Source organism: Oryctolagus cuniculus, chromosome 13, assembly GCF_051225735.1.
Source record: "Oryctolagus cuniculus isolate XC-2025 breed Fujian yellow rabbit chromosome 13, ASM5122573v1, whole genome shotgun sequence".
In the NCBI taxonomy this organism is placed as follows: domain Eukaryota; kingdom Metazoa; phylum Chordata; class Mammalia; order Lagomorpha; family Leporidae; genus Oryctolagus; species Oryctolagus cuniculus.
Genome location: NC_142879.1, coordinates 50,320,981 through 50,348,866, shown reverse-complemented (window position 1 = coordinate 50,348,866; position 27,886 = coordinate 50,320,981). Strand labels below are relative to the sequence as shown.

Sequence of the window (27,886 nt, the reverse complement as noted above, 5' to 3'; positions counted from 1 at the left end):
GTTACTTTCCCAGAATGCAGTCTCAAGTGCTCCAAAATGGAGTCCCTACTGTCAAGGTGCTACTTCAAAGAAAGAGGTGTACAAATCCAAGATTATGGGGAATATAATTTATTAGGGACTTATAGGCAAAAACATAGAATTGGGTAACTGCAAGAGTAGTGGATCCAAGGGCCCCAAGACAGGATGCTGTATAGACAAAGGTGACTCGTGGCTAACCAGAGTGCACCAGGACTTTCTCCAGAAATAGTAGCATTCCAGGTACGAGACATTCCATAGCGTTTGAGGGCAAGATGGTGGTTATGTCCAGGATGGCAGCGTTATGTCAAGCCGGATTCCTGCAGAGCCCTGCCTCTGGCCAGACACAGTTCCAGCTGTGGAAATGCGGCAATGAGCAAGACTTACCCTCAGAAATTCAGTGTACACAAACCAGGACACACATAGCATAAACACAATTGTAAAGAAGATGAAGTAGTGTAGTGGGCTAAGTGTAGACTGAGACATTTCTTTGGGGTATCCACAGGAGGGCCCTTGCGGTCAGGTTTGAGCCGAGACAGGACTGATGAGGAACCGATGTGCAATAAGTGGTTCCTGTTCAGGGGACAGGAACGAGGTTGGTGTGCTTGGAGCCCAGAGGTCACGGAGGGGTGTGGTCTGAGGCTGTGGAGAGGAGGGCAGCTCCGGTCACCTGAATGTTAGCTGCACAGAGCAAGGACCTGGGACTTCCCTCTGATTGCAAAGGACAGCCTTTGGGGAACTGAGCTCTGCGAGGGAGCAAGATGCAGATCACATGGACAGCAGGTGGAAGGGGCAGAGGGAAAGCATAGAGTCTGATGGGGAGGCCAGGAGGCTAACCAGGGAGCCAGGCATGCATCAGGCCCGCAGGTAGGGGGCGCTGTTGGAGAAACAGAAACAAAATCTCAGCCCAGAAAATCTCTCAAGAATCGGAGAGAAAGAAAGCACCCTTGTTATTGAATGGGCACAAAAGCAGAATGCGGCGTTACCCAGGCAATCCTCTCAGAGGTGGCCAAGGCAGACAGGACTCTCACCCGAGCGCCGTTCGTTGTACCTCGTTCACGCTACCTTCACCTGGGCGTTGGGATGACCAGCTGTGTCGTCTAACCGGCCTTATCCAGAGGAAAACCCAAACTTTCCACGTCTTTACGATGGGAGGCATGTTTGGAACTTGGAGCCAAGTGCCCCCCGAGGTCGGGCTTCCACTAAGCACAGCAACCGGGGCACACTCACCCCTGATGTTGGTGTTTCAAGCAGGCAGTGCCTAAGTCCTTGACAAATGCAGCCCTGGGTTGTGAAACTGACAGAAATCCTATCCAGTCCTCCAAACTAGTGTGTCTACATTTCAAAGACGGGAGAAAGCTCTTGAGATGCCGAGTTGTCCTGGGTTAAGGGTCTGGGGGAAAAGGAGCAGAGGGGAATCTGCACCCCCATTTTCAATGAGGCGAAGCCTCTTGGTTTTAAGTTGTATTTGTCCTTTCACGCTCCCGGGGTGTTGGAAACTGCCTGGCAGTTGGGGGCAGTGGCTGTCTGGCGCCATTGGGCTCCCTGGGTCTGTGGATGAAAGTCCAAGAGGAAGTGGAAAGTGGAGGCCAAAGGGCATGAGGGTGCCCCGGGGCAGAGCAAAGTGGAGCCCAGCAGGTGGCGGAGAACCTGCAGAGGCAGGAGCTGGGCCCCTGGGGACCTCAGAGAGCTCCTTTCTACCCTTCCTCGTGCTAACGTGGACTCCTTGGCTGGAGCTGAGAACTCCATCAACACGACCGCTGATTCACAAGAGAAAGCATACAGGTTTTATTCAATGACACACACACGAGGATCTTCACAGGCAAGTCAAGTCTGAAGACACGGCCAACATTCTTTTCAGAAAAAACAAAGCAGGGACTCTGTGAAGGAGTGACAGGACAAACGGTCTCTGGGCCAGGGCAGTGAGCTCTGGGGATGTCGTTAGGAGCTCCTCGGGGCAGGGGTAGAAGATGGAGGAGGGAGGACTAGGGTCCTTAGGTCCACTGCAGCCGCCCTTCGGAGTCTCCGGGATGTGAAGGAAGCTCCTCCGTAATAGTCGTTGGGACTGGCCGCACGGGGACAAACACTGAAAGCACAGCTCCTCCAAGGAGTTTGGCTCGAGATAACCAACAGAGCGCCACAGCGTAATACCCCACGCGGCGGCCAGGCCTTCACTCCTTCAAGGGTCAGGCTGCCTCTGCTTTGAGTCTCCGCAGTCTGCTTCCCCGGTCTACTGCTTCCCCAGTCTGTAGACCCTGGGCAGAACTCTCAGCGGTGACGGCAGCAAACGTTCACAAGAGGCTCACTGCTCCCTCCCTCCTTTTTTTTTTTTTTTTTTTTTTTTTTTTTGCTTTCTTAAGGATTCTTTTTTTTTTTTTTGCTCTAAAATATACATAACAAGAAATGCCATTTTAACCATTGTTAAGTGTACAGTTCAGTGGCATTACGCACATCCACGATGTTGTGTAATCATGACCATTATCTTTTTCCAGAATCTTTTCATCATCCCAAACAGAAACTCTGTACCGATTGAACAGTAACTCCCATTTTCCTCTCCCTGCTAGCTCCTGCTGACCTCTATCCTCCTTTCTGTCCGTACGAATGTCACCGGTCGGATACCTTATATAAGCAGGATCACACGATATTTGTCCTTTTGTGACTGGCTTATTCAACTTAATATAATGTACTCATCTATGATAGAGTTTATGTTATGATTTTAGCATCCTTCTTTTTCAAGGGCTGAATACTATCCCATTGCACAAATATATAGTGTACTATACTTTAAAAAATTTATTTCTTTATTTTGAAAGTTAGAGTTACAGGGACAGAGAGAGAGAGAGGTCTTCCATCCACTGGTTCACTCCCCAGGTGACCTCAATGGCCAGGGCTGGGCCAGGCAGAAGCCAGGAGCCAGGAGCTTCTTCTGGGTCTCCCTCGTGAGAGCAGTGGCCCGAGTACTTGGGTGATCTTTCGCTGCTTTTCTTAGGCCATTTGTAGGGAGCTGGATTCCACGACTCCAACCTGTGCCCAAATGGGATGCTGGTGTTGCATACAAAAGAATTTGCAGCAACGTGGATACGCCTGAAGGACATCACATTTAGTGAAAAGCCAGGCACGGGATGGCAAATCCTGTGCTGTGTTAACTAATTAAATATTCACAACAACCCACAAAGCAGGAACTTCTCCACCAGGGCCTGTAGAAGCTATGTAAACATGTCAGAGATGGTCTCTGACCTCAGTGAAAAAGAATAGAACGCCAGAGCAAAACTAATGTGTGTGCTGAAGGACTGTCGTGCAAATAGTATACACTGCTCTAGCATCCATTTCTCTGCTACGTTCCCTGTTACAAGAATGAAAGTGAGGCATAGGTGAGAAATGCTTGGGTGACCTGCAGAGCAAAAGTCTTAGCAAGTGACATTTGATTGTCGCTGCTATTACGTTCTGGCTACGTCTCTCCCTCTCTCTTTTTTAAGTACTTTATTGAGCCCCTGAGTTTTGCTTTGTGCTTTTTCTTTTTTAAAGATTTGTTTATTTATTTGAAAGGCAGAATTACAGAGAGAGAGGGAGAAACAGACAGAAAAATCTTCCATCTGCTGGTTCATTCCCCAAATAGTTGCAATGAGCGGAGCTGGGCCAGGTTGAAGCCAGGAGCCAGGAGTTTCTTCCAGGTCTCCCGTGTAGGTGCAGGGGCCCAAGGACTTGGGCCATCCTCCACTGCTTTCCCAGGCACATTAGCCAGGAGCTGGATCAGAAGTGGAACAGCCGGAAATTGAACCACTGCCCGTATGGGATGCTGGCACCACAGGTGGCGGCTTTATCTGATATGCCACTGTGCCAGCCCTGCTGTTTACATCTTAGTGTATATAAATATTATCTCTCCAACATGACATCAGACCCTTGAAGGTAAGAAAACGTCCTACATGTCTCTCTGGGCATTCAATATTTCCCGAAAGATGAGAACTGTTGATTCCTTAGCAGTGGATAGCACTTGTCATTTTTCCACCCAGCCACAGTGACTTTGGGGGTAGAACTCTGATTGACCTTTATGTAGTCTCCTTAGTTATTTATGGTTTCTATCTCTCCTTGGGCCTTCAGTTTCGTTAGAAACTTATGCATGTTGCTTAGGTTTTCCCACTTGCTGGCATGAAGATGCATATGGTATGCTTTCCGTTTTCTAACCTCCTCTGTAACTGCAGTGTGTTTACATGTGCTGAGTCATAATTTGTTGACAGTCTGATTGATGGCTTCCGGTGACAACCACGCATCAACCAAATGGGGGGACTGGATACTTGCCTCCTGGGGAGGACATCTGGGGTTCACAGTTAGGATGCTTGGTATCATGAGCTGGCCTGGGGGATTGCCAGAATGAGTTAAGGCATGAGCAGAAATTCCTGGGGAAGAGATCTTCAGTGTCTGAGTGGGAGGGAAGGGGGTTGTGCTTTTCTCTTGCCTAGAATCTTCTGGAGGCGAGAGGGTCCTCTCTGGGCCTCGGGGTCACCTCCGAGCAACACCAGTGTGATGTGAGGGCCCTCCACAGTTCACTGGGTTGCTCATTTCCCGCCATCTTGCCAAAATGCTACCCCGTGTAGAAAACAGACATGGCAATCTTGACTCCAGAAGACCACCCTTCACGGGAGAGGGTGAAGGGGGCACTTTCCTTCCTCACCCAGATTCCTCATTCCTCACTCAGCCCTGGCGTGGTGTTGCTAAGCCCTGAGAGACAGGACGCAATGGTGTGGGGTGGGAAGGAAAGGGTTGGGGAGATATGGTGGCCAGCTTCCCTCAGGGAGGCCCTGTTGAAGGGGGCAAGCATGATGGTTGATGCCGGGGGTTGCCAGAACCACCCCAGTGGGCTAAGTTTGAGTGATGTACACAGAAGACCCTTTGCTCACGTATAGGGTGGGGGTGTTTGCAAAGAATGATAGCAGAGATGCACTCACGTGTAGACTCCTCACTGTTGATTAAAGATGTAGTGCAGTAATGTAAGTGGTCCATCAAGCTAGGTTTTTGTTTCATTTTAAGCATTTTAACCACAAACCAAGTAGACCCCTCTCCCACCTTAGCCAGGAGTGACACCAAGTCTTTGTGTCCGGTTAGCTTAACGAGTCACCATGGGACCATCTATAGGGCAGTTGGTCTTTCATTAAGATGAGTAAAGCAGCTGTTGTGGCTATTCCTCCTCTCGGCAGTGTGCAGCCAGCATGAGTCCCGTAGCTCTCTACGCAGTGGCTGGCCGGAAGCCTTGGCGGTGATTGGGGAATCCCAGTGACGTGTGTACCATTGGCTCCGCTTAGCATCCATTCCTTGTCACCCTGCTGCGAGCGGCCTCCCCATTCCACCCCGAAGTCTCCGCTCCTCACTCACAGTAGGAAGGCATTACCTAGTATCTCTCTTTCCAAATTTCTTGGCAATGCTCTCCATAGAGGAGGCTTGAGCATTAAATAAATATCACTTCTGGAACTCAGTATTTACAACTCAGGCCCACAAGGACAGCATTGTATCATCACAGCTGTGAAGCTTTGGTGGGAAAAGGATGACAACATTTTCCATTTGGACAGCCATTCCTTATCTAAACTTATTAAATGATGAGCAGAACTGTTTGGTGTACACTTTCCCCAGTGGCAGGCACCAAAGCAAACACGCAGAGTTCAGAGTGGTGACACGTTGGCTGCAGTAGTATTCGTGCAAATAAGTCTGCATGGACAGAATAGATTTGGAAACAGCACTTTCTGTCTCTGTGCTCCTTGGACCTTACTCTACTGACACATAAAAAGCACCCCAGGCCTGGCAGCCACCATCCCCAGCAACAACACAGAGGGTACCTGAGAATTTGCTGTTTCAAATCAGAATTCTTTTATTCAGATTTATGGCACTAGTGATGACTTTTCATTGAAAAGCCAATTTAATTCCTTAGTCAATTTTTAAATATGATCCAGTTAAATCATTTTTATATTTCTGAATGTTAATTGATGAAGCATTTTCTCATCAGAATAAATTCTTTTCCATGTGAAGTTTACCAGGAAGAGCTGATTGACCAGTTAGCTTTTGTCCTCCCCAAGTTTTCCTGGTGATGGCTTCTGCTGCTGAGAGTTTGCTTTTATGGGCAGATCCCAAGTTTCCTTTCCGTTTTCCCCTCCCACCCTTACTGCCCTCCACTTCCTGCGGTGCAGTCCAAGTCCAAGGCTCAGATTTTGCAGATGTGAACTTTGCCAATGATATTATTTTAAATTATGCTTTCATCAGTGACCCAGTTTTTTTAAAGATTTATTTATTTTACTTGAAAGTCAGAGTTATACAGAGAGAGAAGGAGAGGCAGAGAGAGAGAGGGAGGGAGGAAGGGAGGGAGAGAGAGAGGTCTTCTATCCACTGGTTCACTTCCCCAATTGGCTGGATGGCCAGAGCTGTGCCGATCCGAAGCCAGGAGCCAGGAGCTTCTTCCAGGTCTCCCACATGGGTGCAGGGGCCCAAGGACTTGGGCCATCTTCTACTGCTTTCCCTGGTCATAGCAGAGAGTTGGATTGGAAGCAGAGCAGCCGGGTCTCGAACCGGCGCCCGTATGGGATGCCGGCACTGCAGGCAGCAGCTTTACCCACTATACCACAGCATTGGCCCCAGTGACTCAGTTTTTAATACACAGTTCTAGTCACTGTCCTGTGGACCATTTCTGCCTGTGATACACATTATGAGTTGGATAAAATGTGTCATCTAAGTTTTTTTTGTTGTGATTATGTTCAGAATTCCCTGATGGTCACCCCTTCCTATAGGGAAGAAATATAAAAATTAAGCAGGTGCTGTAAGTACAGCAGATATGTTTCCAAAGCTAATTTTTTTTAACAAGTTCCAAAGCTAATTTTTAAGTGAGAAGATGACATCCAATGTAGATCTCAGCACCTCTATCATTGATGGTCTGAACCAATAGAACAGATTGCGATTCAGCTGTTTTTTTCTGTAAAGCAACAGGTAGTATACCTGTGGGGCTTGGCAGTTCACACATTCTCTATCACAACCTCTCAGTTCTGCTGTCATAGCAGGAAAACATCTGTAGACAGTGGTGAACTAATGAGCGTGTCTGTGTTCCAATAAAACTTTATTTACACAGCAGATGGTGTCGTTTTGGCTCACGGGCTATAGTTTGCCAGTTCTGAGAATAGATTAATGTTCATGCTACTACTTGTTTTACAAAGTACCCTCTATATGTCAAGATTGGACACGGACTGCCATAACGAGAGAGCTTCTGGAATGCGCACTAGAAATGTTCTGTTCCTGCCCAGTTCTCCAGGATCACAGCTGTCAGAAGCAGCTCTGTGTACCAAGAATGTACAGCTCACTGGGGTCATCCACAGTTTTCTTAGAAGAGCTTAACACTCTGAAGACTTAAATTAGAACCAGGAAACTTTGGGGAATGGATAATGAGAAGGTAACTGTTTTCCCACATCACTGGAAATGGAAGCAAAAAGACCCCAGAGACAGACAGGACGGGATAACTATCGATGGGCCATGTCATACATAAAGCAAAAACGAATCCCAAAGCAAAGCAAGGCACTAACCTTGTTATTATTTAGTTATGGTTAGACTCACTAACCACATCCAGGCATGGCTGACAAATTTTGGACTTAACTGGGAAATTTTTACATTCTATACTACCTAAATCCAAAGCTAATAAAACAAGTATAAAACTCAAATTTAAGTTTGGCCCATTACAAAGAGGCCAAAATTCAGCAGGAAAGTGCCAGCATTGTGGTATAGTGGGCTAAGCCTTCACCTGCGGAGTCGGCATCCCATATAGGTGCCGGTTCATGTCCTGGCTGCTCCTCTTCTGATCCGGCTCCTGGCTAATGTGCCTGTGAAAGCAGAGGAAGATGGCCCAAGTTCTTGGGCCCCTGCACCCACATGGGAGACCTAGAAAAACTCCTGGCTCCTGGCTTCAGATCAACCCAGCTCTGGCAGATGAGGCCATTTGGGGAGTGAAGCTGTAGATGGAAGACCTTGCTCTCTGTCTCTTCTCTCTGTAACTCTACCTCTCAAGTACATAAATACAATCTTTTAAAAAAAATTCAGCAGGCTTTTCTGCCCTGGCACTGAGGGAAACAGGCAGTGTTGGGCGGCAGAGTTTAAGGGCCCGTGGCACATCTGTTTGAGGTGCTGCAAAGCCGGTGTGTTTTGAGGATATAAGAAGGTTGTAACAAGCGTTTCGCACACCTGTCACAGAAGATGGCTGCGAATTAACTCGTAGGACCCACCTGAATGTACTGAAGTGCCAGGAGTTCATGGCAAGCATGTCGGCAGCTGCAGGAGAGCACTCAGCTCCTTAGGCTGTGGTGGTAAAAAATACTTCGTTGCCTCAAGTGTGGTATGCAACTGTTTGGGAGGAAAAATGAACTGGTCAAGAAAACAAGAACAGAAATGAATGATGAAAATTCATGCTTTATTTGTTAATAACTTCATAGTAAATTATATAGAAAAATACATACTTTCAATTGCTGTCCAATAAAGTCTTTGAATAACATATTCTGATAGTCACCAGTGAGATCTGTTTTTTTTTTTTTTTTTTTTTTTTTTACATTAAGGATAACGTGCTCTTGGCAGCAGTGAGTTCACTTGTGGGTGCTGAGTCACTGAGTTGGGCAGCTGAGGAGACAAATGACTGCAATATATTGCCTTCTATTCATGAAAAGTGGGCGATTGGAATCGCCTTACACTGGAGCTCCTTACGTGCTAGGTAATCAAATTCCCCATTATAGGTAACAGCTTCACCTTTTTGTGACCTATTGATTTTACCTTAAATTTTAAATTTAATTCTTCATTTGACTTACATCGTTGTGAACAAAAAACCAAGCCTAATCCCAGTACAAAAATCATAATATGCCACATTAAGGAAAGTAGTGATAGGGCAGGCTGATCTTTCCAGGACTAGAGCTTAGACAATAGAGTTCTGACAGCTGAATTCCTTCAGGAGTTAAGACTTAAGTTCAGCTAAATCTTTGTGGAGTCCTAGTTGAAAAGTTGTGTACCCTCCCTATAAAGTCAGAAATGTTTTGAGATACAATATATCTCAAAGCACAGAATAAAGGTCTTAACAATACAGGTTTATAATATGTACAAAGATTTTTGATAGCACTGCTTTTCTCTCTCTCTCTTTCTTTTTCTTTTAAAGATATATTTTACTTGGAAGGCAGAGTTAAGAGAGGGCAGAGGTAGAGACAGAGAGAGAGGTCCTCCATCCTCTGGTTCACTCCCCAGATGGAGCAACAGCCGGAGCTGTGCTGATCCCGAGCCAGGAGCCAGGAGCTTCTTCTGGTCTCCCACATAGGTGCAGAGGCCCAAGGACTTGGGCCATCTTCCATTACTTTCTCAGGTGCTTTAGCAGGGAGCCAGATCAAAAGTGGAGCAGCCAGGACTTGAACTGGTGCCCATATGGTGTCCCAGTGGACTCCTTCCCGACCCTGGTTTCCAGGAAATGGTGTGTCCAGTGGCCACATGCCTTCCACTAGGTGTGCTCCTGGGAGGACAGTTCTGATCCAGGCAAAAACAAGTCCCATGTGCCACAATTAGTTCACGCTTTCTTCGATCTTTGCCTCATACGACTGATTATGAGTCTGATTGCATCACATATGGAAATGCAGACTCTCCTGCTGTCCCGTTGGGTTGGGTTTTACTATAGAGTAGGAGTTTGTGTGTGTTTGTCCTGTTCCTAGCTGGACGGTCAGGTGATTGGAGAGTAGGAGTTCCAGTTTAGTCCAAGTTTCTTCTCAGTAAACAGAGTGGAACCGATCCAAAAGCGACGAGGGGGTGGAAGTCTGGTGCAGCAGTTCAGACACTGTCTGGAACACACATCTCATACTGGAGCGCCTAGGTTTGAGTCCCCATTCTGTTTCCGAGGCCAGTTTCCTGCTAAGGGGCACCATGGGACACAGCAGGTGATGGCTTAAGTACTTGGGTCCCTGCCAGCCACGTGGGAGACTGGTATTAGGTTCCAGGCTCCTGGCTTCATCCTGTTGTGGGTATCTGGAGAGTTAACTAGTAGATGAAATTTTCTCTTTCTCTGTCTGCCTGCCTCAAATAAATAAATAAAAATGAATAAATATTTTTTAAAAGGACATGTTAAAAAAATGCCTGACCCATGCATCACAGAGGTCAACTCCGCCAACGCCATACCTGGCAGGCTTCATGGATCCCATTCTGAGCCACAGCTCAGTCGGTTTCTATACTTGCCGCTGACTTTTCATTCAACCCTCTTTGTTTAGCCACAGATAAACACTGCTCCTAACTTCCCCCGATGGAAGGAACAAGAAATAACTCCTGTTGGGAAGACAATTGCCAAGGGTTACAAGTCCATGGTCTGCTGAACGGCTGTTCCCTCTGGGAATAATTTGCTTTCCTGAGAAAATGTTCTAGTGATTTTCTGATTTATTTTAATGATCGTAAAAGCCTTACATAGAAGACCCACCCCGCTGATGGCCCTGGGAGTGGATTCAGCCAGTGTTGCAAAGCAGGCATTGCCTCCAGTCTAATGGTGTGTATTTCCTCACTTTCACCTTCTCCAGTAACCTGTCATTAGGAGGAGGCCGGCTTGCCCAGAAGCCTCTCCCTTTGTGTACGATTTGCAGTGCTCACTCCTGATGCTGTCCCCCATCCCCACGTCACTGGTGACCAACGGCTCCCGCTGACCATCCCCAAGGCTATTGTGGAGCTCTCTTATGATGACTATGAGGGCAACCCTTACTGTGGGAAGATGTGCATTACGATTCCTGTCCTGGTTATGTTAAATTTTCTGTTTGGAATTTTTACAGCATAGGCTTAGCTCCACACACCTCCCAGCTGCGTCTTCTCTCAAACTCTGTGGGCTGTCCAGCAGGGCACACTCTGAGTGTGTTATCTTTTTCAGTGTCAGCCAATCCCTGCCTTCTACACCTGGACACTGGTGGAGAGGACAGCAAGGGCATGGGCTGAGGGAAAGGAGTGGCCTCATTTCCCAGGAATGCGCCTCGCTTATCTGGCGTGGTTGAAGTTTGACCCCATAGAACGGAACGTTGCTGCATTGACTTGAGGCAAGAAGGGGCATCAGCCATGAGGACCCCTTAGTTCACACAGCAATGCTTTTGCAACTCCTTGGAAGAGATAGAACAGTTGCCTGTTGCTCTGGATTCGTTCTGAGAGGAGTGCCGTGGGGGCAAGAGGTACGGAGTCACCATCCAGACCCCGGGAGTCGGGTGAAAGTGGGCCAGAGGCGAGCAACCCACAGACTCGTTTATTTCAGTTGGTACAGCAGCTTAAATAGCCAAGGCAGCCAATCCAGTCAAGGGGTGGTTTATGCCCTAACCAATCACAGCCTGTTGCCAGGCAGGCTCCGTTGCCAGGTGGGTTTCAAAGCCTTTCCTGAGTAACTGAGACTCGCTTGCCTGCGGCCATCTTGGCATGGCCTTCTCATTCCACCACAGTTGCCCTTGGAGGGTGGCCTGAGACTGGGACTCAGATCTCCTTGGGGACATGCGGTGACCATTCCAAGGGTCAAAGGCAGAGGAAACACAGGGAGAAGAATGCTGGCTGCCATCCACATCCTAGGGTGCTGCAGTGCAGAGGGGACCCCGTGGAACACAGGTGGATGAGAGCAGACCCCTGAGCCCATACACGAGCACAAGGGCTGGCAGGGGGCTATTGGCAGCTCAGAGCTCCAAAGTCCTGCCTGCAACGCAAGTGTCACCTGGAAGGAACACATCACCACAGTTCTGGAAGGCCAGTTTTATGTGCTCTTGCTGCTTGCTACCAGTGAGAGAAACCCTGTGCCAGCCAGTGAACACGATCTGTTTAGCAGACTGCTCTCCTGGAACACTGGAATGCCCCATAGGCAAAAGTACCAGAGTGATTGCACATCTGGTCAACCCTGGTGAAGCTTAGGGATGCGTAGAGGACAGGGGAGGGGGACTAACAGGGAGAAACAAGAACCAAGGACCACATGGCTCCCAGGCACCAGAGGGGCACTTGTAAAATGTAGAGGAAACTGCCCTCAGGCACAGTTTGGGGGTGTAAGGCTTCTGGCAGCTCCACAGTCTGTCCCATGCCTTAACTTACCCCCTTCGCTGGACCGTTTGTACATGATATAGAGAAATCTGGTTATACATATACTTCAGATTAAGGGCCCCTTCCCTAAACTTCAAAAGTTCAGTTAAAAAGTATACAGCATGGTCTAGAGAGTGAGTGTCTTCCCATTCCTCAAATTGGTCATTTTTTAAAGAATTTGAGGTCTTTTGGAGAGTCTGATAAGACTCCTTATCCGAAATTGAGCTTCAAGGCCGGCGCCATGGCTCACTAGGTTAATCCTCTGCCTGTGGCACCGGCATCCCGTATGGGCGCTGGTTCTAGTCCTGGTTGCTCCTCTTCCAGTCCAGCTCTCTGCTGTGGCCCAGGAAGGCAGTGGAGGATGGCCCAAGTGCTTGGGCCCTGCACCCCATGGGAGACCAGGAAAAGCACCTGGCTCCTGGCTCCTGCCTTCAGATCAGCGCAGTGCCGGCCGTGGCGGCCATTTGGAGAGTGAACCAACATACCTTTCTCTCTGTCTCTCTCTCTCTCTGTCTGTAACTCTACCTGTCAAATAAAAAAAAAAAAAAAAAAAGAAGAAGAAGAAGAAGAAATTGAGCTTCAATTCCACATCAACAAGTTTAGATTTTAGTAAAATGTAGATTTCACTTCTTTTTTTTTTATTTTTTGACAGGCAGAGTGGACAGAGAGAGAGAGAGAGACAGAGAGAAAGGTCTTCCTTTGCCGTTGGTTCACCCTCCAATGGCTGCTGTGGCCTGCGCGCTGCGGTTGGCGCACCGCGCTGATCCGATGGCAGGAGCCAGGTGCTTCTCCTGGTCTCCCATGGGATGCAGGGCCCAAGGACTCGGGCCATCCTCCACTGCACTCCCTGGCCACAGCAGAGAGCTGGCCTGGAAGAGGGGCAACCGGGACAGAATCCGGCGCCCCGACCGGGACTAGAACCCGATGTGCCGGCGCCGCAAGGCAGAGGATTAGCCTAGTGAGCCGAGGCGCCGGCCCGATTTCACTTCTGAACTACCTACCAGAAGGGAAGCAGATCCCCCAAACAACCTGAAGAAGAACACCTTCCCCAGGCTTGACCTTCCCCTGAGCTGGGCTTCTGTCACTCTTAGAGGACAATTCAAAGGATTGGTCAAGTTTGCTGATGTTCATGGTCACTCAGGGCAACTGGGGCTTTGTCTAATGGGGGCAGGTTGAGGGACAAGACCAGTGTGGGAGACTGAGCCATCCCTGTGTCTGGGTGTGTTTCTTGGGAAACCATGGGCCTTTGGGCCTTGGAACTGCCATGGAGACCGCCCTGGCCCCAACAATAGTGTCCTGGAGCTGCTCCTGCTCATGTTTGAGGTCTGACTTCTTTCCCTAGGCCAGTCTTTCTCCACCACTCAGGCTGGGTCAGCTTCCTGTCTTAGACCGAGGGTGCTCACTGCTCCCTCCCTTCCTCATATTTATTCCAACCGTAATGAAGTCGCTGTGGCAGTCATTGATGAATTCCTACTCCCTGTGGAACTGTAGCCTTCGTTTTCTTCCTGGGTGCCACTCAGCAAGTAGCTGCACATCTTTGGGCCCGAGTTTCCGGTCCCCAGACCTAGCCCCAGCGATCTCAATCAGCTCCAGACTCCTCACATCCCAAAACTCTGCCCCTTGCTTCTGGAGTCCTGCACGGGTCCTGGGTCCTGCACGGCCCCTCTGCTGCTCCTGGATTTCCATCCTCCGTCCTCCTCTCCCTGGTAAAACGTCTCCACTCACGGACTTACCCAGTGACGCATTTGCCTTCCCGTAGAAGAGCCTGTCTCTCCACTCACAACACTCTGACACCCAGTGAGCCGCGGGGTATCCTACATATCACTTCCAATACTAACTTCCCAGAATGAATGCAGGTCCCATAGGGGAAGGACTTGGTCCCAGAGGATTGTCCCCCTGCTTCAGACACAAAGCGTGAGGAGTGGGTCCTCAGGTTAACGGCCATTCTGAGAAACTTGGCTATAAATTAGGGGTTCTCCCAGCCCCCTCCTCAGTCTGGTGGGTGGCTCACAGACACCTGGGAGACACTGTGCTAGGGTCTGGCTGTGGTTTATGTTCAGGCGTTGGAGGCTTGGTCCTCAGTGTGGTGACAGAGGAGGTGGTGGGCCCTGTACGAGGTGGGTCCTGGTGCAAAATGATGAGGTCAAGGGCATAGTCCTTGGAGGAAATTGAGGTCATTCTCAGGAGACCCCAGCTGCTTCCCTGAGAGTAGGTTGTCACACAAGAGCAAGGCCGGCCCCTCCCGGTCTCTCTCTGGCTTCCTGTCTCACACCCGTGAACTCCCCCCTCCCCTTGCACATGCTCTCATCATTGTGATTCCAATCATGAGCCAGGCACGTCTGCGTCCGTGTAGTTAGTTCCTCCGCGTGCATTTGCTCACATGTGTGGAAGCTCTCTGAACTCCTCTGTGCAAGATTTTTATTGAGACTCCACTACATAGGCACGGTTGAGCAAATCACTGGCCATTGTGATTGAACTCCATCTCAGCACCTGTGTCCTCCTGGAGGTCGCAGAGTGGCCGGAAGAGCCGGCCCTCTAATCATGTGGTTGGGTCCCCTGACGGCTGGACTCAATCCTAAAGCTCTCTGGGGACTTGGAGCCACCAGTCTTCTCATGAGCAGACCAAGACACTCTTGGCACTCCGGAGAGTACAAGGATCTTACAAAAGCTCTTGTGACAGGCACGGGGGTCTGAGGCCACGCGTTAGAATGCAAGCTCCTATCTCATCCTTAATGCTCAAAAAGTTACAAGAGTTTTGGAAGCTCTGTGCCAGGAATCTGGGCATAGAGACCAAATGTTCATTTCTTATCAGGCCACATCGCAGTCCTGTGTCTCCACCCAAACCTGGCTCCTGAGCCTCTGGACTGTGTACCCAGGTAGCCACCACCGGCTCCAGCAGCTCCTCAGAAGAAACTCAGCCAAAAATCAAACCTTCTCCTCTGTTCCCACAGCTCTCATGCTTCCCATGCCTGCTTGGCTATTGACTTCGCTGTTCTCCATGTGCCCCGAGGCTGGAGCCTTGATGACTTCAGCACAGCCTGCCTCTCACCGGATCCTTCTGAGAACAGTTTTTAAAGGAGAGATCCAGGGACCGGCGCTGTGGTGCAGTGGGTTAAAGCCCTGGCCTGAAGCGCCGGCATCCCATATGGACGCTGGTTCTAGTCCCGGCTGTTCCTCTTCTGGTCCAGCTCTCTGCTATGGCCTGGGATAGCAGTAGAAGATGGCCCAAGTGCTTGGGCCCCTGCACCCGCATGGGAGACCTGGCAGAAGCTCCTGGCTTCTGGCTTCGGATCTGCGCAGCTCCGGCCGTTGCAACCGTCTGGGGAGCGAACCAGCAGATGGAAGACCTCTCTCTCTCTCTCTCTGCCTCTCTGCAACTCTGTCTTTCAAATAAATAATAAATAAATAAAGGAGAGATCCAGCAGCACGTCACTCCCTCAGGCCACTGCCCAGACGCTTTCAGTCCCTCCCTGGTGACATGGATTCCTCCTCCTGAGCATGAAGTCCAAGAGCTTCTGTTACCCAGTGCCAGCTGGCCTCCCTTCCTAGCCTGCTCACTTCTCACCCCTTGGATCTGGATGGTCGGCAGCTTTCCTCTTGTGTGTCCACTCCAAATCCCTGGAGGCTGGCCTGCAGCTCTGGGTCCCGGGCAGGAAAGACTGTGGTGACCACATAAGCTTTATCATGGTCTGTGGCTGGCAGGTGCGGGCAGCAGCAGCAATTGGCCAGGCTGCGGTGACCACGGTTCTGCCTTCCAGCACCTGAGCCTGACTGTGTCCCCCAACCATCTGCGCGCTTTTCCACCTCTGTTCATGTCACAGCCAGATCTTCTTTCAGAAAGCCTTCTTCAACCCACCGTGGCAGGCCTGACCCCAGCGCCACATGCCCGGGAACCTCCCACAGCTTTAACAGCCTGCACTACGCCACGTGCCAAAGGCATTTTGTCTGTGCCCTTCAGTCTGCTCACACCACTCTTGGTATTTTACACTTTCCCTGGCTAAGGGAGGAGCTCTCGGAAGGTGCTTTTCACTCACTTGGGTGCATCTCCCAGAGCCTATTAGAGGCCCCTGCACGGCATAGGTGCCTGCGTGGCCTTTTGGAGCTGCCTAAGACCACACAGCCCACGAGCAGGCAGCAGGTGCGGGAGCAGCCCCAGGGATAGGCATTTGGCACAGTGGTTAAGCTGCCGCTAGTAACACTCGCATCCCATGGCGGAGTGCCTGGGTTCAGGTCCTGGCTCCGCTCTCCATTCCAGCTTCCTGCTAATGTGCACCCTGGGAGGCAGCGGCTGGGTTGCTGCCACCCATGTAGGAAACACACACTAAGTTCTTGGCTCCTCGGGCCGGCACCGCAGTTCACTAGGCTAATCCTCTGCTTGCGGTACCGGTACCCCGGGTTCTAGTCCCGGTTGGGGCGCCAGATTCTGTCCTGGCTGCTCCTCTTCCAGTCCAGCTCTCTGCTGTGGCCTGGGAAGGCAGTAGAGGATGGCCCACGTGCTTGAGCCCTGCACCTGCATGGGAGACCAGGAGAAGCACCTGGCTCCTGGCTTCGGATCGGTGCGGTGCACCAGCCGTGGTGGCCATTTGAGGGGTGAACCAACGGAAGCAAGACCTTTCTCTCTGTATCTCTCTCTCACTGTCTAACTCTGCTTGTTAAAACAAATACACAAACAAAAAAACAAATAAGTTCTCAGCTCCTGGCTTTGGTCTGACCAGCCCTGGCTGTTACACACACTTGTGGAGTATACCAACAGATGTGAGATATCTCCCCATCTGTTTCTCTATGTCTCCCTTTCTCTGTATCTCTGCCTTTCATATACGATGAAAGTAAACTGATTTTTTTTTAACAGAAAGAAGCAGCTGTCGGGTCCCCTGAGTACAGCTCTTCTCCCTGCCTAGTCCCCACCCCCACCGCTGCATGTCCTGTGGTCTCACAGAAGCACATCCCAGGGGAGGCTCCTGCACCTGGTAAGAGACAGCTCCTGTGAAGTCCAGTAAATGGGTAACTCAGCGCTGTCCCAGCTCATTCTGTGCAGCAGGGCAACAGCATCGATCACTAGAACTTCCTGGAAACCGCCCAGTGTGAGAGTCATGGCCAGGCTTGGCTGCCTGTGGCTCCCACCCCCACCCCCACCCCAGCAGGCTGGCCAAGTGGTGCAATCCCCTCTCCAGCCTGCACACGGAGCAGCCTGGGAACTGCTCCATGTCTGCCCCTCTGGTATAAAGAGGGCCTCCTGGGAGGCCAGCCGGGAGAAGAGGCTGGGCTGGCTCTGGGGACGGACGCAGCAGGTAAGCCAGGGCCCTCTCAGCCAGGGTAGCTAAAATGGCCTTCGGGACCCAGGAAGGGACACAGGTGATGGTGCCTCATCATAAGACAGACACCCAGACATGGGCCACCTGTCCCTCAGCTGCCATGCTGGGTGTCACCAGAGGATGGAAAGGGCAGGGTGGCCGGGTCCTCCTGCTTCCTCTGAGCATTGCTGGGGTCCTCGGGGGTGGAGGGCACAGACACAGCCCCAGAGTCACTGTGGCCAAGAGTCTACCAGGTTCTCTCCCAACGCGGGTGAAGAGCAAGGCTGCCCTCGAGTGTGCACCCACAGGTGCACAAAACAGAACGTGGTGTACATAGGAGCACAATCAAAATAAGAAAACAGATCAAAGCACAGAATGGGGTAAACACAAGGGAGCTGGGGAGGCTGCCTGGGGGACAGCAGTGCAGGAGGGAGAGGAATTCAGAGAAGCGCAGGTGAGCGGTGTCCTTGTGAGCACTTGGCCACGGGCTGCAGAAGAGGTCTCCAGGCTGGTGAAGAGGCAGGGCCAGGAGGGGTGAGGTTGGGGGTGAAGGAGCCCAGGGAGGGGGCGTCAGCCCGCCACGCCCGAGCGCCCCTCTGTCCTCACTTAGCCCAGCTCGCAGATCACAGGAGGCAGCAAACAACCACCTCTGCCTTGAGAGCCGTAGAATTTTCTGTTGTTTCTGCTTGGGTTCAGGAGCGGCAGAAGAGGAGGGGCTGTGCTTACCCTTGTAAGTGCAAGGCAGGGTGGGTCCCCAGGGGTTCTCCTGTCCGTTGGATTCAGTTCCGTGTCTGGATTGGGAAGGAACTGGCAATGTGGGCTCACAGGAAGGCCCGCAAGAAGGGGGCAGAGTCTTGGGTCCCATTTGTCCTCGCTGTGTGGCTTTTTGCGAGAACTGTCAACAAAGTCAAATGCAGAGGAGGAGGGGGAGGTGGTGGCTGAGGTCAGGGGTCAAAGTTCCCGTGGTGATCGGATGACTAGAGCAGAACCAAAGACAGCACACACCTTAGTTGAACGTGCTGTGCTGAGGGCAGCACAACCCAGCAGAGGAGCAAGGTAAGACGGCGGCCCAGAACGCGCAGGTGAGGCAGGGAAATTGTCCAGGATGTGACTGCCCACAGCCCTGCAGGCGCCGAGGGGGCGGGGCGAGTGAGGCCCAAGCAGTGACATGGCTGTACGGGATACTCCTACTGCCAGAAATGGGCGAGATGCAGTAGAAACCGTGGGAACTTGCTTGCCTTTGATAGAGAACAGTCAGGCCAAATAAATTAGCAGGCCAGCCCCAGCCCTCCTTGTCCAGGATCTCAGGCTAGCTCCTTTGTGCTCTGGTGGGCATTTGGTGAGAGAAGGGGGACGGAGCACCTGTGGGGTTCAAACCCTGGCTACGCATCAGTCAATGAGCAGTTAGGAAAAATCCTGTACCCAGCCCCAGCTCAGACCCACGAGGCAGACTCCTGGTGAATGGGGCTGGAGCGCTGTGGGGGGTAACGTGACGCAGGCACAGCTGAGAGCTTGTTTTGGGGCTGAGAAAGGTGGGCAATGCCCGGCTTCAGCTGAACTTGGGCTGCTTAATTCTTTTTCATGTTAGGACCACAGGGAAACTAAACCCTCCTTCCCAGGCCACACCACAAGGCCATTTGGAGCCAGGAGGCTCCATAGAGACTGCCTGGCTGGCACACACTTGATTCTTTTTTTTTTTTTTTTTAGCATTTTGTGATGGTTTTATTGGGGTGAAGACACAGGGCGTGAAAGGGTACCCTTGGCAGGTGCGCGGAAATTTTTTTTTTACACACTTGATTCTTTAGAGCAGACTTCTGGCCACAGGCAAGCGTGTGTTTCAACTGAGCTGCCTGGGCGGCTTTGAGAGACACAGTTCTTTGTTCACAGTTCCGGAGGCTGGAAGCCTCAAGAGCACAGCTGTGCCCTGAGATCTGTCTCCTTGGCTAGCTGACGGCCGTCTTCTCCCTGCCTCCGCATTCTTCCCTCTGTGTGCCTCTGTACTGGTTTGCCACCTCTTCCCACAGGATCACCGGTGAGCCCGGGTCAGGGCCCAGCCTGTGCCTCATTTTCCCTTCATCACCTCTGTTAGACCCTGTCTCCAAATACAGTCCCAGGCTGCAGGGCTGTGGTTAGGCCTTCAACAGAGACTATGGGGGACACAACTCAGGCTCCCTGCTGCCCCCGCCCAGCTCACAGATCACACGAGGCAGCAAACAACCACCTCTGCCTTGAGACCCATAGCATTGTTCCCGGGGGACCCACACCAGGGTCTGTGTGCAGGAGCGGCCGAGGAGGAGGGGCTGCACTTGGAGTACGTGAATGTTTTCCAAGGAGCTCTGCTCTTGCTTCTTCTCTCCTTTCATTGCAGACACAGGTGGGTTTCTCCCAGGCTAAATAGTTGCAGGAAACAGTGCGACAACTCAAAGTCTGGCTAGAGGACACTTAATGACGGCTTAATAATCACCTTTCACCCTTCACCAAATGATATTTCAGGCTACACAGAAGCGGGCACCTTGATCGGAGATGACTCCTGCCGGCATGGGCCTGGGAGCCACCATCGTTTGCCTCTTGGCCTGGGCTGGCCTGGCCGCGGGTGACCGGGTGTACATCCACCCCTTCCACCTCCTCTTCTACAGCAAGACCAGCTGTGAGCAGCTGGAGAAAGCCGACGTGGAGACGCCCAAAGAGCCGACCTTCACACCCGTCCCCATTCAGGCCAAGACGTCCCCCGTGGATGAGGCAGCCCTGAACGACCAGCTGGTGCTGGCCGCCGAGAAGCTGGGGGATGAAGACAGGCTGCGAGCTGCGAAGGTCGGGATGCTGGTGGACGTCCTGGGCCTGCGCATGTACAGGACCCTGAGCGAGACGTGGAGTGACCCCAGCGGGGCTGTCCTCTCCCCGGTGGCTCTCTTCGGCACTCTGGCCTCTTTCTACCTGGGAGCCTCAGACTCCACGGCCACCCAGCTGCAGGCATTCCTGGGTGTCCCTGGGGAGGACCAGGGCTGCACCTCCCGGCTGGATGGGCACAAGGTCCTGTCGGCCCTGCAGACCATCCAGAGCCTGCTCGTAGCCCAGGGCAGGCCGGGCAGCCAGGCCCCACTGCTGCTGTCCACGGTGCTGGGCCTGTTCACGGCCCCCGGCCTGCGCCTGAGGCAGCCATTCATGCAGAGCCTGGCTCCCTTTACTCCTATCATCCTCGCGCGCTCTCTGGACCTGGCCACGGACCCGGATCTTGCTGCTGAGAAGATCAACAGGTTCATGCAGGCTGTGACTGGCTGGAAAATGCATAGACCCCTGACGGGAGTCAGTGCAGACAGCACCCTGCTCTTCAATGCCTATGTCCACTTCCAAGGTAAGGCAAATCCTTTGGTCAGTTCTGGCCCTGGGCCTGTGCCTCGGGGTGGCAGTTCTCTGCATGGCGTGTCCATTACATAGCTGAGTTTGGTGGACCAGGCCTTGGAAGTGGACTGGGGCAGTGTGAGGAAGGACTGGGAGACCACCCTGAAGGGGGGAAGTGGTTGCTCCACTGGGTGACTGGATGAGCAGCCTCCCACTCACCTGCTGCCCTACTATGTGCAGCTACTAACCAACAACCAGGGAGAGGCTGTCCAAAGAATGGTCTTTGGGACCACTGCCATGAGAACACACGTGCTATGGTGAACTATGGGCGTATTCCCAGAAGCTTTGGCTGGGGGAGGTTTGAAAGGCAGAAATGTGAAGGATTCCCTGAGATAATTTGAAACAATCATCTCTGGCCATGAGGACTGAAACCGAGAGCGCCACCAGCCAGACGTTGAACACAGTTGCTGGGCAGGCATCCTTGTAGAAGTATTTTTTGCATAAGGTTGAGGTGGCCTCTGTGCAAGGTTGGGGTTCAGCCAGCCTTTTGTGATAGTCAGCGTCAAGCCATCATGCACGAGAACCCTTCCTTCACAACCTCCCAGCTGTTTTTTTGTGTTAGAGTTGACATAAGTGACTTCATTTTGGTCCTGACAACCTTCACGCTACAACCTCTCCTCTCGCCATTGAATGCCCTTCTGAGGCGGCTGAAGAGGCATCGGTGCCTTTGCTTATTGCAGGCAACTGGTGATGGAGAGGGTCAGAGAAGCAGCACAGCTTGCTGGAGATGGCACAGTCACCAGTGGCGATCCCGGGATGCGAACTCCCATCTCCTGGCCCCATAGGCCAGCTCTGTGCTCAGAAGGGACAGGTTTGTGTCCCTTGAGACAGAGACTAGAGTCTCTGGCCCCTGCAGAAATGACCAATTTGTTTGCAGAAATCTCTTTCGTGTTGAGGAAAGGTATTACCAAAAAAATTCCTGTTACAATGATCATTTATTCATTCAACAGCACTCTTTGAGGATTTGTTATGCACTTGTAAGTCCTGAGCTGGAAGTCTCAGAGGGAGCCTGAAGAAGGGTGTACAGGGTGATTCCATACCGCTGGGTCAAGGCCAGCATGGGAGGGAGACCCAGTGGGCGAGGTGCAGGCAGAAGCAGAGAGCCGGGAGCCCTCGGAGAGAGGGGGTCGCAGGGGAGAACAAGCCGGGGAAGGCAGAGACGTGGGGGCCCATGGAGGCGGGTGCTGGAACGAGGGAGAGGGTGTCATGGTGGCCTGCAGTGTGTGGACAGAGGCTGGGAGGGCCGTCTGAGCGTCATGTTACAGGGAACGTGCACCCAACGCAGTGGCTCTGAGTTGGGGTGGGTGTGTCTCATAGACGTTGACGAGGCTCCCTCAGAGGGACGCCCACCTTGTAGGGGACGAGAGCTAAACGGGCAGCTGAGAGATGGACCCTGGACCCAGCGGGAGGACCCGTCCTGCGTGCTGGTTTTCTCAGCACGCTCTTGCACTTCAATCACAAAGGGAAAGAGGCCTTGGCTTGTTTTTGGGTACAGGGGGAAGTGGCAGCCTGGGGGATGGCAGCCAGCCGTGGAGGCAGAGGCCAGCCCAGGGCGGGTCTTCCAGTTGAGGTGGTCACACTCCATGCAAGGCAGAGTGGGGACCGGCAGGCTCAGCCCACTGTCCCTAAGGGGAGCCCATTGAGAAAGGAGCACCCCCCCCAAAGCAAAGGCATCTGAAATAGGGCCTTCCTTGGAGACAGGCCCTGTAATTCTGACTACAGAGGCAGACAGGGCTGGCAAGAGGAAGAAGAAAGCAAAACACAGCAGGACCCGGAAGGATCCGGAAGGACCCGGAAGCCCTGATGCTCGCCGTGTCCTCCACACCCTGTCCTTCTCTGGTCCGGCTTCCCAATCTTCCCTGGCCCCAGCTCCCCTCTAGGGGAGACCCTTCCTTCCTGCTGCCCACCATCGTCTGTTCATCAGTGAGATTGGCAGCTGTTGCGAGAGCTCCAGGCTCCCCTCACAGTGCAATGGTGCTCCAGTCAAGTGACCTCAGTGACCGAGGGCTGTGTCCAACCAGCAAAGGCCCAGGGGCGTGCAGCCAGTGAGTGCCAGGGTGCGCTGTGCCCGGCACTGGCTGTCCCCCAGGGCTGGTGACGCTGGTCCTGGAAGGTTCTGTGACTCAGTTGACTTAACCTGGAGAGATTTATCTAACCTCTGGTGGAGGGTGGTGAGCCATGCAAGGCAGACGGGTGGTGGGAGGGCGGCCACTCTCACACCAGATCCCAGGGTCGCTTTGGAGATGGCGTCTCTTTCCTGTCTCGGGTTGTTGGAGGGGGGCAGAATGTAGTCCTCGTGTCCCTTGGAACACAGAGGCCCCCTGCCAGCCTGGTGGGCCAGCATGAGGAATATTTGAGGAGTGAGGCCGCGTTGCTGGGTTTGCACATGCTCTGGTTTCCGGCTGGCTTGTTGCCGGGACGAGGGACAAAGCCACTCTGTTCTCACAAGACCCAGACCCAGGGGCCTCCTCTTAGGCAGCCTCATATTGAGTGTTTCACTCTCTTCTGTCCCAAAATGTCCACAGAAACGATGGTTCAAGATGGGTGAGAGGACTGCAGGGTGCGTGGGGGTGTGCGAGTGTGTAACAATGCCTTGGACATGACCATGTGTCCGCGCCCATGTGGGGTCCCAAGGGGCAGCTTAGCTCTCCACTCCAGCTGCCCTTTGTCCTGCCTCCTGAGCTCAAGGTCTTGTCCACAGCCCAGCAAGTGGGAGGGGAGAGAGCGAGCTGGCCCCTGTCCCCGAGGCCCAGTGCTCAAGTCCACGGGTCGCAGTGAGGTTGTGTGTCTGTGTCTCGTGCCAAGGGGTGCTGACAAGGTGGAGCCTTCATCCCCCGAGCCTGTGCACCAGCTCTGTGTCCCGGGCCCCTGAGAAGGGAGTGTGGGGACTGCCGACACCGAATGCAGATGAGAAAGCGAATGTGGAAACAACGCTGGGTGGCGCTCCAGCGATGGGTTCATGTCATTTCCCATTCGCCCCACCCCAGAGAGTGAGTGCTCAGCACCAAGACTGAGCCGTGCTGTGAACCGTGCACTCGGGGTGACCAGGGTGACCGAGACGTGGCCGTGTAGGTCCATCAGTTTTCCAGCTTCCTGCTGCCGCGAACCCTGGGAGGCAGCAGGGGATGGCTCAAGTGCCTGGGTCCCTGCTACCCACATGATAGTCCTGGATGCAGTTCCCAGCTCTTGGCTTGGGTCACGCCCAGCCTCAACTGTTGTGGGCTTGGGGGGATACATACCAGAGAATAGGGAATATGCATCTGTCTGTCTGTTTCTGCCTTTCAAGTAAAGATAAAAAAGTAATTTTAAAGCAGTAAGAAATGTCCACTGTCAAGCATCACACTGACAATCAGGAGTGGCTGCAGGGAGTCGGCAGGTGCATAGAGCAATAGGAAATCTCAATTTTGTTGTGAACCTAAAACAGCTCTAGAAGATAATGCCTATCTAACAGCCACAACCACAGCCACAACACGGTGAGTGTGGTAAACGTCCAGCTTCGGACCAAAACAGAGCTGGGTCTGAGCTTGCCTGGTGGGGTCTGAGTAAGGGAAGTCCCTGAAAGTGACAGCTGTGAAACCTCAAGTTCGGAGCCCGGTGCGTTCCATGCCTTCGACGTTGGCGGCTTGTGCCTCTGCCATGATCTCACATGGCTGGGTTGTGCAGGAGGAAGACTTGAGCAGCACTCGGGGCTCTGTGGCTGGCGAGACCCTGAGGCTAGGGGAAGGCAAAGTGGCCTGGGGGCCTGGGAGTGGGGACAAGGACGGCAGCTGGCTGCTTGGGCCTGCGCTCCGCCAACCCCAGTGACCCCTCCCTCCTCCCCTCCTTGTCTGAATTGCAGGGAAGATGAAGGGCTTCTCGCTGCTGCCCGGGACCCGGGAGTTCCGGGTGGACAACAGCACCTCGGTGTCCGTCCCCATGCTCTCGGGCACGGGCACCTTCCCGCACGGGAGCGACGCCGAGAACAACTTCTCCATGACCCGCGTGCCCTTGGGCGGGAGCGCCTGCCTGTTGCTGATCCAGCCCCACTGCGCCTCTGACCTGGACCGAGTTGAGGCCCTGGTCTTCCAGCATGACTTCCGGAGCCGGATGAAGAACCTGTCTCCCCGGTACGAACCTCCCGGGTCTCCCCAGGAAAGTCAGGGTGCTGCACTGCCCTCCTGTGCAGGGTGGGGAGGGCGAGGACAGACACAAGCCTCGGGTGCCTGGTGGGGCGGGGCTGCCAGGAGGCGTGGCCTCTGTGTCCCTGTAGGTACCAGTGAGGCACAAGAGAGATGGCAGCTTTTCCTGCCCTTCTGTTGTCCCCATTTCTGTGGGGAGAAAACATTTCAATGAGAGAGGAACTTTGAACCCCTGTCCCCCATACATGCACACACATAGCACCCAAGGGCCTCTTGGGACTGACACCAGGAGGGTGCGGGTGGGGCTTTCTTGGGGAGCCTTCCCCTGTTTGAGGCCGGCAGCCTCTGGGATGAGGTGTCCCTAGCTCTTCTTTGCCACTGTGACAAAAAGAAAGCCTCTCTCTTTCCATAGAGCACTAGAGTTAGCTTCAGAGCAGACCCAGCTCTGTGGGCCTGGAAACCTGCTCGCGAGACAGGCACTAAGGAACACAGGCAGCCTCCTGATGTCGGCTCTGGTTTTTTAAAGAGTGGGTATTTTTGTTGAGATAAAATGTACGTAAGATAAAATTTGCACTATTAACCACTTTTCAGCGTACAGTTCAGTGGCTTTATGTCCATTCATATCGTGCAGCCATCACCACTGTCCACCTCTAGAAGTTTCCTGTGTTCCCACACTGGAACTCTGTACCCGTTCAACAGTCAGCATAGTATCTCAGGGTTCACGCATGCTGCAGCCTGGCTCCAAATTTTTTTTTTTTCCTTTTTGGAGGCTGAGCAGTACCCCTCGGCATTAGGCACAGCCACATTGTGTTTTTTCATGCATCGGTAGATGGACACTCGAGTCACTTCCACCCCTTGGCTGCTATGAACGGTGCAGCTGAAATGTGGGTATAGCGTCACCCTGGGTAGGCATGAGACATCACTGGAAACATGCGTGGGCTCCTGGGGAGGCCAAAGGAAGGAAGAGGTTCCATGTGAAGTTCATGTGCCCAGCCCAGGGGCTGACACATATGTTCCCTTCCAGGGGTGACTCTCTCTAGCGAGAACACCAGTGACGGGTAGCTAGTGAGACACCGTGCGTTAATGGAGAGAAAGGCATTTTTGATTTTTACTTATCCAAGTAGCACGCTCCCATTCTTTCAATGCAACCAAACCTAAAACCAGAACGCAACCAAGAAGCACCAGTGACAGTCAAGCACCTGGGATCATCACCGGCACCTGCCCTTCTCGAGTGTTTCAGATGACACGAAGGTTTCTTATCCTCCGTGTGGCTGACGTTTTTCCTAAGGGCGAGAATGACCCAGCAGGGGGAGGGTCGAACATCTCCTTCATCAGGCACAGGTGCAAGGAGCCGACCCCCGCCTGGCTTCCCGGCGAGCTCTGGCCTTTGCGGCCACCCTGGAACCTTCCTAACTGTGCCTCGTCTCCCCAGGGCCATCCGCCTGACCATGCCCCAGCTGAGGTTGCGAGGCTCCTACAACCTGCAGGACCTGCTCACCCAGGCCAAGCTGCCTACCCTGCTGGGTGCTGAGGCAAACCTGGGCAAAATCAGCGATGCCAGCGTCACGGTGGGACAGGTCTGTGGCTGCCGTGGTTCTGACTGTTCAGGGGGTAGGAGGCGTACGTCACAGGACACAGAGGGAGTTGTGAGTCAGGGACCCGCAGGGCAGGAGGGGGACAGGTGCATGGCAAGGTGAGTGTGAGAGAAAGGCTGGAGCTTTCTGGGTTTTCCAGAGGCAGTGGAGTTACAGAATCCTCCCACCCCACTCTGCCGCCTGCTGAGGCTGTGTCCTATGGCCCTGCCCAGCCTGGCCTAGCCTCAGGGTGCTCCCCAGAGGCTACAGCAGGTGCAGGACTGGGAGGAGGTGCCCCGGGCCTGGAAAGTGAGAGTCCCTAAGCCTAGTGCCCTGTGCTACAGCGCCTCCTTCAGCCCAAGACAGACTGTCCACAAGCTCCAAGGATGCATTCGGATGCTGTGGGCGCCAGGGTAGCTATGGAAAGACGGGCACACAGCAGGGGGCACCGACTCTCTGCACTAAATTCGCTAGGCTCTGATCTGCCACAGTGGAGGGAGCCAGGGACTCTGCCTGGGACAGCAAGGTGAAGGGTAGAGACAGGAGGGTGCAGGGTCACATTAGAGAGAAGCCACCAAGTGAGTCGGACCACAGTGGGTGTTAAGGGTCGTCTACACTGCGGGGCACGCTAGCGGGCATCCTCCTGGCAGGCTGCATGCTGTCCTCCGGGTCAGCACGGCCCAGCCATCCCATTGTCTGCTGCTTTGCAGGTGCTGAACAGTGTTCTGTTTGAACTCAAAGCAGACGACAGAGAGCAGCCCGTGGAGTCCGCCCCGCAGCCCGCTGGGCCTGAGGTTCTGGAGGTGACCCTGAACAGCCCATTCCTGTTTGCGGTTTACGAGCGTGAGGCCAGCACCCTGCACTTCCTGGGCCGCGTGGTCAGCCCTCTGCACAAGGCCTGAGGCTGGGCCCTGCACAGCGGCTGCCCTTGACCTGTGAGAAGAAGGCCAGCAGCCAACCTGGGCAAAAGCAGCGATTTGTCAGCACTCTTCTGAGTCCGCTGGGAGCTGGCGAGCAGCCGTCTCTCCTCGGGAAAGGGTGCTGTGTGTAATGAGCAGCGGAAACCCACCCAGCACACACACGGGGCTGAGCTTATTTGGGAGAGTAGGGGAGGGGAGCCATGCACCAGAGTTCAGCCCAGGACCACAGTGTTCTGGAAGCAATCTGATCAGACCCTGTCGCCTGTGAAACCAAAAGCGTTCCCTTTTTAATGGAGACTCGAGATCGGGCTTAAAAATGCAAATATACATTTTTCATTGTCTTTGGTTTATATTTAGCTTATTGAATGGGACCAAATGATTTTCATGTAGTTTTCACTTATCTTAGCTTTGAGAAACATTAGGAGAGATGCAAGCATCTGGATTCGTGCTACGATTCATGTAACACCAATTGCTGACTCTGTCTTGTGTTATTAATAAATGACTTGAGACGA

At 52.8% G+C, this 27,886-nt stretch overlaps 1 protein-coding gene and 1 long non-coding RNA gene across 6 annotated transcripts; one reads left to right on the top strand and one right to left on the bottom strand.

The window, feature by feature from the left end:
- Positions 1 to 18,228, bottom strand: LOC138844969 (uncharacterized). Of its 2 annotated transcripts, none has more exons than XR_016218978.1 (3): positions 18,090 to 18,228; positions 8,256 to 8,373; positions 1 to 371 (listed from the first exon to the last, which is right to left on the bottom strand). It is a non-coding gene; the product is annotated as an uncharacterized LOC138844969 (long non-coding RNA). The 2 variants fall into 2 exon arrangements; XR_011381503.2 differs by lacking the exon at positions 1 to 371 and adding an exon at positions 2,796 to 3,096.
- On the top strand, positions 17,320 to 27,886 carry AGT (angiotensinogen). 4 transcript variants are annotated; one of them, XM_070055515.2, is made up of 6 exons: positions 17,320 to 17,360; positions 19,251 to 19,395; positions 19,857 to 20,715; positions 24,601 to 24,868; positions 26,313 to 26,457; positions 27,165 to 27,886. In XM_070055515.2, the coding sequence occupies exons 3-6, from the start codon at positions 19,887 to 19,889 to the stop codon at positions 27,354 to 27,356; spliced, it is 1,434 nt and encodes a 477-aa protein (XP_069911616.2). In that variant the 5' UTR covers positions 17,320 to 17,360; positions 19,251 to 19,395; positions 19,857 to 19,886; the 3' UTR covers positions 27,357 to 27,886. The 4 variants fall into 4 exon arrangements, with proteins under 4 accessions (XP_069911616.2, XP_089167692.1, XP_008266491.3 ...); XM_089311566.1 differs by having other exon boundaries at positions 17,320 to 18,419; XM_008268269.5 differs by lacking the exon at positions 19,251 to 19,395.